The sequence below is a fragment of the Neopsephotus bourkii genome, unplaced genomic scaffold, assembly GCF_033783945.1.
Source record: "Neopsephotus bourkii isolate Nb327-2 ecotype Australia unplaced genomic scaffold, CSIRO-AGI_Nbou_v1 NB_1637, whole genome shotgun sequence".
Classification (NCBI taxonomy): domain Eukaryota; kingdom Metazoa; phylum Chordata; class Aves; order Psittaciformes; family Psittacidae; genus Neopsephotus; species Neopsephotus bourkii.
This window is the reverse complement of record NW_026902112.1, coordinates 3924999-3937235: the sequence shown is the minus strand read 5'-3', so window position 1 is coordinate 3937235 and position 12237 is coordinate 3924999. Positions and strand designations below refer to the sequence as shown.

Here is a 12237-nt window from a genome sequence, read left to right as displayed (position 1 = left end):
TAAAGTACATTTAGTTAAAGTACATTCAGCTTTAAAGTGCCATGCTTTTTTCCCTCTGTTGAATTTGTAAGGTAGGTTTCAGAAGGGTAGCTGTGTCACACAAAACCTTTAGGAGGGGAGATAGCTTGCTTGCTCTTCAAAGAAGAGGCTTCAGGATCAGGAAGGAAGCCTGCAGCTCCAGTCAAGAAAGACAAGGGGTGCTTCTGAGGGGAGGTAGAATCATAAGAAGGAAATGTTCTGGGGACCAGAGAGAGTGTGCTAAGGCTTACAGGCTGGGGTTGACTGAAACAGATTTTGGATTCGAGTACGTGACTGTGAAGATGCATCAGAAGAGTGATGAGCATTTTTATTTCTGCTTTCTTAGTAATTTTCAGTTGCTAAGTACTCAGTTTCAGTAACCTGGAGACATTGAATTTAAGAATTTATCTGTCTGGGAAGTTCACTGTAAAGATAAGGCCTATATATACATACCTCAAAGCTCTGGTATACACCATGTCTTGGTGGTGCTTTAGGTTCTTGATTATGCTTTAACGTTCCTACTGTAACATTTAGCCTGAATTTCACTGCGGATTTGGGGTTTTTTTTTCTTTGCAAATTCAGAAGTTGGCGATGGACACCAACACTAGGATGAGGTTTTGATCACTAAACTTTTTTGCTTAGAGGTATCCCAGTGAAGTTGTTGATTTTAATAAGCCAGGTCTGCTTATGTACATTTTCTTACTTGAGTAGCTTTATTTTTAACGGTTTCTTTATCCTCTCTCCAAGTTGTTTTTCTGTTCAGGATACTTTCAACACAAGTATTTAGAGCTTTTTGGAAAAGCCATGTGTTAGTACAGGCTTGTCTCTCAACTTGGAAATTTCTCAGCAGGTAGAATTCTCAATTCCTAGCTCTTCAATTGTCCTGTATAGGTATTTCTCTTTTTTTTTTTATGGTACTGTATCAGTTATTCCTAATGTAAGCATACTTTTCTCCTCTTTTTTTTTTCTAATTTGAAGGCAATACAGCATCCCAGTGATGAGAAGTTGCAAGAGAAGGCATGGGGTGCAGTTGTACCACTAGTAGGCAAGCTAAAGAAATTCTATGAATTTTCTCAAAGACTAGGTAAGTGAAGTGGTATTAACTTGGGGGGGGGGGTGTCTTCTTTCAGTAGTACATTTGACATATTCAGGTGTGATGACATCTAGGGCAAGCCCTTGTTAGTAGATAAAAGCAAATATTGCATATATTGCCTCATACACTGGATTGGATCTTATTATATCTGTGTGCTACCTTCTTGCATGGGAAAGCAAACTGGTTTAGGTGGATACCTGAGAGGGAGAATGGAAGCATACGTGTCATCCTCTTTCTTTACTGCTTTAGTAATTCTGAAAAGTACTAACCAGCTGATTGTTTTGAAAATTAGTAGACTAATTCATTGGGAATTAATTCTATAATGTTTCTGATACCAAGAGTACTTAAAAGTGACTGTTATTTCCCCAGAAATCCCACATATAATTTGGTCTGTGGAAATGCCTGATCTTGATTCCTGCAGGTGCAATACTAAAGATGGTGCTTCATGATCCTTACAAAACCAAGTTGACTGATGTTGTGTCTAAATTGATGAAACCCATTAGACTTGATTTTTCTCCCCGGAAACTTTTAGACAGTTACTAGGATAGCTTATGAAAAAGGAAGGCTTTTGGAGGCAGGTTCCACTTTGTTAAGGAGGTGAAGTATTTTTCTCAAGATGATGAGCAGGAAATTGGATTATAAATTTACCTTAACCATTACTTCTGCTGATAGGTATGTACCTCTTGAATTCTGTGTTATCTTAAAGGCTGTATTCCGCTAACACAGGTTATTGAACTGTTTTCCACAAACATTGCAGATAAAGCTCAACTAAAACTTTTAAACAAGTTTTTGCATGGCTGTCAGTGCTTGTTAGACCTTGTCTTTACAGCAGTTCCCAAGTAAATATGGCAACAGTGCCATGTAGATACAGTTCATCAAGGCCCATTATTTTCAGTTGCCAGGTATTTTGGCAGATGTATAATTTAAGCCTAGAATGCAGAGTATCTATCAGTAGAGACAAAAAGTGGGTGCAGTTGTATACTGCCAAATGTTTTCTCTCACTTAAGAGGCAGGATTGCGAGGTCTGCTGGGAGCTCTGACAAGCACTCCATACTCACCAACGCAACACCTGGAGCGAGAGCAGGCTCTTGCTAAGCAGTTTGCAGAAATTCTTCACTTCACACTCCGGTTTGATGAGCTCAAGGTAGGAACTTGTCATTTTGTAAGCAAAAAAGCTAACAAAAGGAAAACTAGTCTTATTTACTGAAGCAGTCCAAGTCGTGTTATATTCTAGATAGAGCATGCAGTAGATGCTCAGATATCTACTGTGCTTGGCTCGTTCGCATGACCTAGAGTTAGATCGAACTGGAAAGCTGATGAAATATTGTTATCAGCTTCAGGCATGTGTTATAGTTTGGTTCATATTAATCATGTTTCCTCACCCAAATCTGGCGTATCTCTTGGGATAATGCTGCTCCTGTTAGTATATTCACACCCATAGTCCAGCTATTTTCCTGCTAATGTGCAAAGAACTAAGTTGAAGTGATCTTCATTTGCTGGTCTTATCCTAGAAGTGAAAACAGCATAGCCTTCTTTTTCTTGTTTTTCCAACCTACTAATTTCAAACTCCTCCATAGGAGACTGCTGCTTTTCTTGTTCTTATTAGATCTGGTTCTGAAAAATCAGAGAATTTAGCCAGAAAGCTTCATGTTCTACATACCACTCCCCAACATGTCACAAGGCTTTTTAGCTCAGAAGGGTGACTATTTTCTTATTCTCAGTATTGTATTTTATGAAAAATTACCCTTATATTTTTCTTGACCATGTCAAAATTCTTTTGCTTTTATATCTATATAGATGACAAATCCTGCTATACAGAACGATTTCAGCTACTATAGAAGAACTCTGAGCCGTATGAGGATTAACAATGTCCCAGTAGGTAACCCTTGGAAAAGATTAAGTGTAATCTTAAACTACCACCTACCTTTTTCATGTACAGAACAAATATATTCTTCTTTCCTTCTCTTTTACAGGCAGAGGGAGAGAATGAAGTAAATAATGAGTTGGCAAACAGAATGTCTTTATTTTACGCTGAAGCAACGCCAATGTTGAAAACCTTAAGTGATGCTACAACAAAGTTTGTGTCAGAGGTAAGAGTATAAATTTATGGCTTGGATAGTATACATCAAAGCACTGCAGGGCCAGACATAACTTTGGAACTTAAGAACTCCTCTACCAGACTTAATCTGGCATCTAGAAATCAAACTTCTGCATTTGGAGCCCCAGAACACATGAAGTATCTTTCACAGATGCTGTAGAGGTTAAGGTATGTTCAGCCAGCCAGCTTGTTAGATATGTTCCAAAAAATGAACAGATAGCAACATAACAACGTTGGCAGCAATAGTTATCTTTGAGGAGGAAGGTGGGAAGAGGTATGTTGCCTGCAGTTTGGTAGTGATTTAGAGGAGAAACTTCAGAAAATTGAAGAGGAAATGGCTTGATTCTGTGGGTTTGAAATAGGAATTGAAACATAGCTTCCCTTTCTCCTTCCCAACACACTTCTGGTTTAGCTGTGTAAAGTCAAGTATATTTACATTATTGAAGAAGGGGAAGGAGCCTGAACTACAAAACTTTCCTGGCATGTTAACACATTCCTCTTTATCCTTAAATACCTAAACAAAAGTGGTAAAGTCTAGTTATTACAAGTATTGCGCTTGTCTTCTGATAACTGTGATTTTGTCTTCCATGACAAAGATCCACACTATTTCTTAATAAAATAACATGTACATTGCATTATTAATACAAAGATAGATTTGTCTTCTAATATTTTTCCTGAGTTCAGCTTTCCACTTGAAATGCCTTGAGAAAAAATCATAGAATCATAGAATAGTTAGGGTTAGAAAGGACCTTAAGATCATCAAGTTCCAACCCCCCTGCCATGGGCAGAGACACCTCGCTCTAAACCATATTACCCAAGCCCTCGTCCAACCTGGCCTTGAACACTGCCAGGGATGGAGCATTCACAACCTCCCTGGGCAACCCATTCCAGTGCCTCACCACCCTAACAGGAAAGAATTTCCTCTTTATATCCAATCTAAACTTCCCCTGTTTAAGTTTGAACCCATTACCCCTTGTCCTACCACTACAGTCCCTAATGAAGAGTCCATCCCCAGCATCCCTATATGCCCCATTCAGATACTGGAAGGCTGCTATGAGGTCTCCACGCAGCCTTCTCTTCTCCACGCTGAACAGCCCCAACTTTCTCAGCCCTCTTATTTTACATTTCTTTGCAGTGTTTGTCTATAACAATGTTAAGTCTTACCGTTGTAGCAGGTGCATGTATTTGGCTATAGAAATTTCTGTCTTTAATGAGCAGGTTAGATAATTCCTTTGAAACTTTCCAGAAGTCAGTAGTGTCAATGGTGTGTTTCTTTGACTACAAACAAACAAGCAAACCCTGTATGGTAGGCTTTGCTGTGTAAGTTGCTAATCTGTATTGTAATATTGTCACAAATCAGTGTGAGACTAGCTGACCTACCCAGCTGTGTTGATGTTTTTAATTCCTCTATATTTGCCATGCCAGCAGATCACTGATTTGATGTAGGTTTTGTAGTGTAATATTTCACAGTAATTGAAGTAGAAACTTTATTTTCTTATGATCTTCTTTTGCAGAATAAAAATTTACCAATAGAGAATACTACAGATTGCTTAAGCACCATGGCTAGTGTGTGCAGGGTCATGCTGGAAACCCCGTGAGTATAAACTGAGCTTGTATTGTCTATGAATTATCTCTGTATTTCAGACACAACTTGTGATACATAAGGTGAAAGAAAGATAATAGGGGTAATTAGATGCTTTCTTTTTACCAACTTAGTTGTCTACTTTGACATGAAACTGACTTGTCTCATTTTGCTAGCCATGCAAATCATGTGGTCTACTTTTCTGGACATATTAATATTTAAAACCAGAATGGATATAAAAGCTAGACAACCTCTTGGCACTCTTTATAAATGGCTTTCTCATGTATAATTCAGGGAAATACACTATTTTAGCATGATTGCCTAGGGCCTCCTGAAAGAGAGGTTATGAGCAATGCATTGGATGGTACTTCTTGCAACTTGGCTTGGCTGATGGGTGGAACAAAATGACAGTGGCCCTGTCTGGGGAATTATGAGACAACTGATAGGCATGAAAGCAGTCTGTTATCTGCTGTAAATTTGAGAGGCACTGGGGGTGTGCACAAGAAGTCAAACTAAACTTTGGGCTGTTTTATCTGTTTCTTCTGAGTTCTAAATAGTTTCCCATTGGTAAAATTAAATAAGCTTCTGTCCAAAAAAACACAGTTTATCTGTTTTGGAGCACATTAAGAGCTTTTCTTAACCTGAGTCATAAGTTAGGATTGCATGTGTATTAGAGTATGGAAGGGGAAAGGGTAGGAAGCACTGACAGCAAAGTTAGTATGTATTGGTTCGGGTTTTTTTAATTTGAGAATCTGTATTAATCTACAGAACTTTTAAGCAGTGGTGTGACTTGTAGGCAGGTTATTGAAAGGAAAAAGGCTGTGGGCTTGGTGGATTTGTGATTTTTATTTGGATTGTTTTTTTGGAAATTTTTTCCTGTGGGGATTTATAGTAGGATTTTTCTCTTTAATTTTACTTTGAGCATCATTAGTGTGTGCTTTTGTGCGTCACAGGTAATAATCTGTGTTTTTACATTGCAGTGAATACAGAAGCAGGTTTACAAATGAGGAAACAGTATCATTCTGTCTGAGGGTAATGGTGGGTGTCATCATACTCTATGACCATGTGCATCCGGTGGGCGCGTTTGCCAAAACTTCAAAAATTGATGTAAGTTTCTTGTTACTAAATAACCTTTTGATTACTGAAATTGTGTGTAGGCTCCTTTTCTGTCCTCCAAGTTCTAATAGCAGATACACATTTTGGATGGTGGTAGCTGTTAAGAAACCATATGCATAAGTAGTGAGAAATACAAGCTAAGCCTTCAGACATACAAATGATCATTGTTAGGTCATGAAAAATCTGGTTTGATGGAATTTGTATAGCATCTTGCAATACTTGTAGGCAGTGGTTGTGTTGAAAGATACAAATCATGACTGGAAATAACAGTGGCATCTAGCTTTTTCCCCGCTATATGGTAAAAAACTAGGTCACCATCCACCAACCTTCAAGTCTTCAACTTTCTGCTGTTCTTTGACTGCAAGTCTGTGGAATACATGGTGTTACTGAATGCCATTGTGTTAGCTACAGTTTGTCATTATTTCACTGGCTGAATGCCGTTGTTCTTAATGGATTTATGATAAACAAAGATATTTGTTTACAGTTCCTTTTTTTTAAGGTCTTTAAAACAGAGCTTGACATCAAAATTACATTGTCTGAAGATATGCAGATTTTTAAGTAGCTAAGCCATTCTGTCATGAGAAAATGTAATACTAAAAGCTTAATTCCTTTCTAATAGCAAGAAAATGTCTTTGCTGTAAGTTTTAAATACTTATTTTTTTCTTTGACAAACTAAATATAAACCACTTCTGACACCTTAGAATTTTTTATTATAATTTTTTATCTCCAGATGAAAGGATGCATCAAAGTTCTTAAAGACCAGCCTCCTAACAGTGTAGAAGGCCTTCTAAATGCTCTCAGGTACTCCTATTCTTTTATTTGAAATCTTTAACGTGACTTTTCTTAACTCCATAATTTCCAGGGCATTTCCTTCAGCAGTAAACTGTTCACTCAGGGTTACAGGTAAAAGGTGAATATGGTTATTGCAGGCTCCTCATCCAATGTGTCTTGAGGAAGGGATGAATGAAGAAGCTGCTGTGCCTTAAAAGCTAAGTTGTAAACTTGAAGTTGTTAACTCTAAGATAATGTTTTGTGTACTTGGCACACAGATTGAAATGAGTTTGTAGAGGTAAGACAGGCTAGGCATTGTACCTGAAGTTAAAGCTGATGACAAAATGTAATACATACTAAAACAAGACTAGAGGTTAACTGTGTTCATCACATCTACTGACTGGACAACCAAACAAGTGAATGAGAACTGCAGTATGTACACAGTGACTTGTGCCAGCATACCAAAGAGATGGCTGGATTATTTTGCATTGACCATATCCTCCACTGTGTGTGGTTTAGCCATAGCTTTATGATTTTTTTTATTATTAGTAGACTGTAAGGGTAGTTTCATGTGTTCTGTTTCACACGTAGCTTCAAATATGTGAGGCAGGTAGTTTTTTCATATGTAACTGGAAATCATTCCTTTAACTTAGATACTTATAGGGAGGTACTTAAGGTAAAAGCCTCAGTATTGCTACTGTAGAATAGATAAGTTGCCACATTAATTGGAGAGGTAAAGAAAAATTAGTTATTCCAGGTAGAAACCTAAAAACTGGTGATTTGGGTCGTAAAGCTGTACGTGTAGTTGGTAACATGCTCTTCATTCTTGTCCTTTCTTGAAGAAGTATTGTTTTACTTTGGTAACAGTTAACTGCACCTGGGTATTGTTATTCATGCACTACTTTCAAATGTGGAAGCTTTCATTTGTCTCCTGAAAGTGTGGAGTTGTACTTAGTTTCACTACATAGAAGAAAAACACCATTGATTTCATTTTTCCTTTTGTGTTAAGATGTGGTAAGAATTAACTATACTGTAAGTGGTTTCACTTGCAAAGTGATTTTTTTTCCAGATTATTAGCTAAAATAATATAAATCTGGGCTTAATTTGAGTTGTCATGTGAGTATTTCCATGCTGAAATCATTTTGTTATTCATCTCCGAACCTCCTGTATGTGATCAGTCTTTGGAATGGTGATGAGTAAAACCACAAGCTTCCAGAGGGAAAATGCTGTATTAGCATTTGTTTTCTGACTGATATATTGTGGTTGCAGCTGCAGATGAACACCCACCTTTACTGGTACCCTGGTTTTCCCCATCATGGTTGACACTGTTAAAGTACATGGAAAGTGTTGTTCAGCTTCTCCCTTTGTTGTTTTGTTATTTTGTGGTTATTAATGTAAGTTCACTCTGTGCTGTCATTCCACCACACCAGCCCATTTCATACATAACATATCTCAACAGTCCAGGTTGCACTTGTCTGAATTACTTGTTTGGGTAGGATATTTGGATCTTTCTTTAAGTCACATTTGGAGTTCTTAGGAAGAGATGCAGGAATGAACTGCTGTGTGTGAGCGTGGTGAAAACAGATTCAAGGTGATGTCATGAGAAATTAAGTCCAAGTCTAAGTCTTTTGAGTCTGGAGAAGTGTTAGAAGTTCTCATGTTTTCTCAAGAGATAGATTATGTGTCTTAACAGCAAATGGAAGGTGGTGTGGATTTTGGAGGGAGATCAGCTGTTCATAATTTGAAATTAATGTAAGTTCTGTAATCATGTTCACCTTTTTCACATGGGCAGAATACCAAGTGCAGTAACTTTTCTGAATTTTAGAAAACCTTAGGCCTCTTGTTTGTGGAAAGCATAAATGGCCAAAAAAGACTGAAATCTATATTGATACTAATTTCCAGAACAGAAGGCCATTCTTAAGTGAACAACAAAGATCACTGCAGTTGTGGATAATAATGAAAGTGCTATTTTAATTTAAACTGCAGAATAAGTTTTTACTTGCTTTTAGATTACAATTAGGGAAGGAAGATCAGGGAAACAGTCATACAAAGAAGTCAGCACTGGAGATACACAGTACTTTCTTTTAAAATAAGAGATGGCCAAGTTCTTTGTAGTGATGTAAAAATGTGCTCATGTAATAGAGAATTTGGAAGGGGGAGGGGGTTAGAATGAACACATGTATACTCCTTAGTTCTGGCAGCGCGGTTACTTAGCTGAACAGGAAGTTAGGCTGAAAACCAATTACATCTATTCTCATTGAGGGATCTGGAAAGGCTTGGTTACTTCAGTTTTGAAGAAAACTTTGTGAAGCTGTGTTTTGTTTGAAGATGTCTCCTATGGACACAGACCTCAGAGTTGAAGTCTTGCGTATAATTAGCTGGCACAAGTGGTAACGTTTACTACCAAATGGCCTGTGAGTGCAAAAGCAGAGATCCGTCTTAGGCTTACTTTAACTCCCCTTGGTTCATAGTTGGATTGATTAATAGCATTTTCTGATCAGGATATCCAAGCTGTGTACGTGGTAATGGTGAGTGGGTTTATTCTGTTACATTCAAGTTGAGCTGTAAAGAAATGACATAGTTGTTAAGCCAAAGTAAAATAGCATCTGTGCTTTTCTCAACTTGATTTTTCTTCCTGTGTTTAGGTACACAACAAAGCATTTGAATGATGAGACTACCTCCAAGCAAATTAAATCCATGTTGCAATAACAGTTACCTGGAATTCGCACCTGCTGTAGACAGACAGTATTCTGCAATGACTGAGATGCACAGAGTTGTTTTTTTTAGTGATTGCAACTACTCTCTCGTTCATCCTTGCTTTTTATTTTCTCTCTTCCTGTTTACCCTTGTTTTTTTTTTAATCACTTTCTTGTTCTTAAGTAAGCTCAGACTTCTTTTCTGTGCCAAATCAATGAAAATTATCAATTCTGGGAAGTATTTCTGCTTTCCTGAATAGCCATCCTAAGTGGCAGCTAATTATGCGTTGCATTTGGATTTTCTCTGTACTGGGGAAAGATTTGTGACTTGAACTAAATATTTTTAAACTTGTGGGTTTTTTTTTTCTTTTTTTGAAAAAACTAATATTTAATATTGCTTCTTCTGCATGGCGAGACTGCCTACTTCTGCTATTTAAAAATCCCTTGATGACTTCATTTTCTATTGCAGCTTATTTTCATGTGCAACCATGAGGAAACTAAGAGCAGATTTGTTTAAATTAACTGTGTTTGTACAAAATGGTACCCAACACAAAGGTTTTTTTAAATAAGTAAAAACTTGTTTTGTTGAAAAGTTACGTTTGCATTTTGACTCATTTTTGTAAGGATGTATGTTGTATGTTTAACCTTTAATAACTAACGTTAAACTGTGGTGTGTGCGTAGCAAAATTACGTATGCATGTTCATGTCAAATGATTGGCTGTGGATAAGATAATAAAATCAGCTTTCATTTTTCTAAGTGTGGTTTGATTTACCAGTATTTTGAGTGAGATGTCTTCGTGCTCTTTGGATTTTTACAAAAAAATAATAAATTTATAAATTTTATATAGTGAAAATTCTGCTGTTTCATTACCAGTAACCTCTAGTCTAACCCACTGATGTAAGCCTGGTGTGTTTCAGGGTTCTGCCTCTCTGCTCTGTGCTGCTTTCCTGTCCCCACAAATGCTATTTGTACAGGCTTTGGGAGAGGAACTTCTGTGCAATCCATGTGGATGCTGGTGGATGTTGCTGAAGAACCCTGATCTGGGCTACTCACACTGACATGTCAGTATTGTCATCAGAAATGAAGTTCCAGGTTAGGATGTCGATTTGGCTCCTTAAGTACCGGTGATGGGGAGAGGAATGTCCCTTACTCTGTACTGGTGGATGCTCTGGTGGATCTAGGTATTATGAACTGTGTGCAAAATCTGAATAATCTCAGCAGCCTACTGATGTTTCCTGTTTGGCTAGTATTTTAGCACAACACATGATAAGCTTTGATAGTTTGGTGAAGAAAACAAAGCTTTTTGAGAGAAGAATTGAAGGTAGGAAAACAAGAATGGAGAATTACTAAAAAACATCTGTGGGAAATAAGTTTTGCTTCAATGGGCAAACATTGGTGCACCTCATGTGTGTGATGCTGTTGTGCTTATGCCTGAAATGCGTTGTCAGCGTTCTGGAAAGATTTGAAACCTGCAGGGAAGCATAAACACCCTCAGCTTTATTTGCTGGACATGTAATGGATTATACTTCTCATGGCACGCTAGCTCCAGATATAACAAAGCAGCATGACTGTGCTGGATTTCTTGAGGACCCTTTCTGCACCGTCAGGACAGATTCTCCTTTTTATCTTTTGGTGGTTTTTTGAAATCTGCACAATTTTATAACACTTGAGGAAGAGTTCAGAGACCGTACAAGTGTGTGCATTGCTGGTACTTGCACATCCTGCTTGGTTAGGCAGGGTAACACTTCTTTTATTTCCTGCCAAAGAGGCTTAACAGAGGCCCCTGCTACGGAGAAAGCAAACCATGTGCTATGCTGGCTGCAGGGGTAAAACACTTGCTCTGACATGATACCCCTCTCCAATCCTTTTAGCAGCATCACAGTTGAATCCAGTTGAGAAAGGACAAAACTTGATTTTACTGCTTTCTTAAATCTTTCCCAGAATTATGACTGTTACAAACTGTGTACACCCAACCATTTTGCAGCTATCTGAAGGGTAACTGTCCTCATGAACTCATTACCTCTAGGAGGAAAACCCATTTTTTTCTGCCTTGTTAACATGAGTACAGGTATCAAATAATAACCACAGGAGGGGCAAAAGTGTCCAAGGAAGTAAAGCTTTCTAAAGGAAACCTAATTTACAGAGATTAGCTTTTAAGTAGAAGCTTAGGTATTTGACTGTTTTTATTCTGAGTCTTGTTAGAAAACGTTTAGAAACAGCAAATCCAGCCTGGGTGCTGTTACAGCAGAAGTAGCCATACAGCAAGTTTCTTCTTTGTCTTGCCTCGATGGCTGCTGACTAAAACAGCACAGGATTTCTGCAGTCGACTGTTTTGGACAGCTCTTCCTTTCTGCTGCCTTGCCAACATCTTTGCTTTTAAACATTGCTGTTCTTGTGGTCTGAGAATAATTGGAGCTTTCCCTTTATTTTTTTCCTCCAGCATTTGTGTTCTGCAGTTTCTGTGTACGCAGCTGGGGAAGGAGATTAGAGCTGGCGTGCCTGTGAGCTGGCTGGCCACAACTCCACAAGCTTCCCTGCTTGTGAGCCTTCCAAGAGCCAACGATGGGCCTTCAGTGCACCAAGCATCAGCTGTTTGCATTTCTGAGCTGAAACTGCTGTGTGTCCACTGTGTGAGCTTTGGTGTTTGTTCCTTGCAAACCTACTCTCCTTCTCTGTCTTACTTGTTATCTGTGGGTAGTGTGGTCCACGCTACAAGCCCACACTAGTTTTTTTCTGTAGTTCTTCAGTACCAGCCTGCTTGTGTGATGTTGATTTGGTTCTTAACGTTTCCTGTAAAAAGGGCACAAATTATAGAATCATAGAATCATAGAATAGTTAGGGTTGGAAAGGACCTTAAGATCA

The 12237-nt window shown here is 38.2% G+C and overlaps 1 protein-coding gene across 5 annotated transcripts in view; it reads left to right on the top strand.

Moving 5' to 3' along the window:
* The window catches only part of CYRIB (CYFIP related Rac1 interactor B), a 99916-nt gene extending 89785 nt beyond the window's left edge, over nt 1-10131 (top strand). For all 5 annotated transcript variants that reach the window (XM_061374256.1, XM_061374259.1, XM_061374255.1 and 2 more), the window contains 8 exons: nt 997-1102; nt 2119-2255; nt 2909-2986; nt 3085-3201; nt 4724-4803; nt 5772-5898; nt 6638-6708; nt 9324-10131. In XM_061374256.1, the coding sequence (XP_061230240.1) occupies nt 997-1102; nt 2119-2255; nt 2909-2986; nt 3085-3201; nt 4724-4803; nt 5772-5898; nt 6638-6708; nt 9324-9387 (780 nt within the window). In that variant the 3' untranslated portion in view covers nt 9388-10131. The remainder of the gene's footprint in view (nt 1-996; nt 1103-2118; nt 2256-2908; nt 2987-3084; nt 3202-4723; nt 4804-5771; nt 5899-6637; nt 6709-9323) is intronic.
* The last annotated feature ends 2106 nt before the right edge of the window (nt 10132-12237 follow it).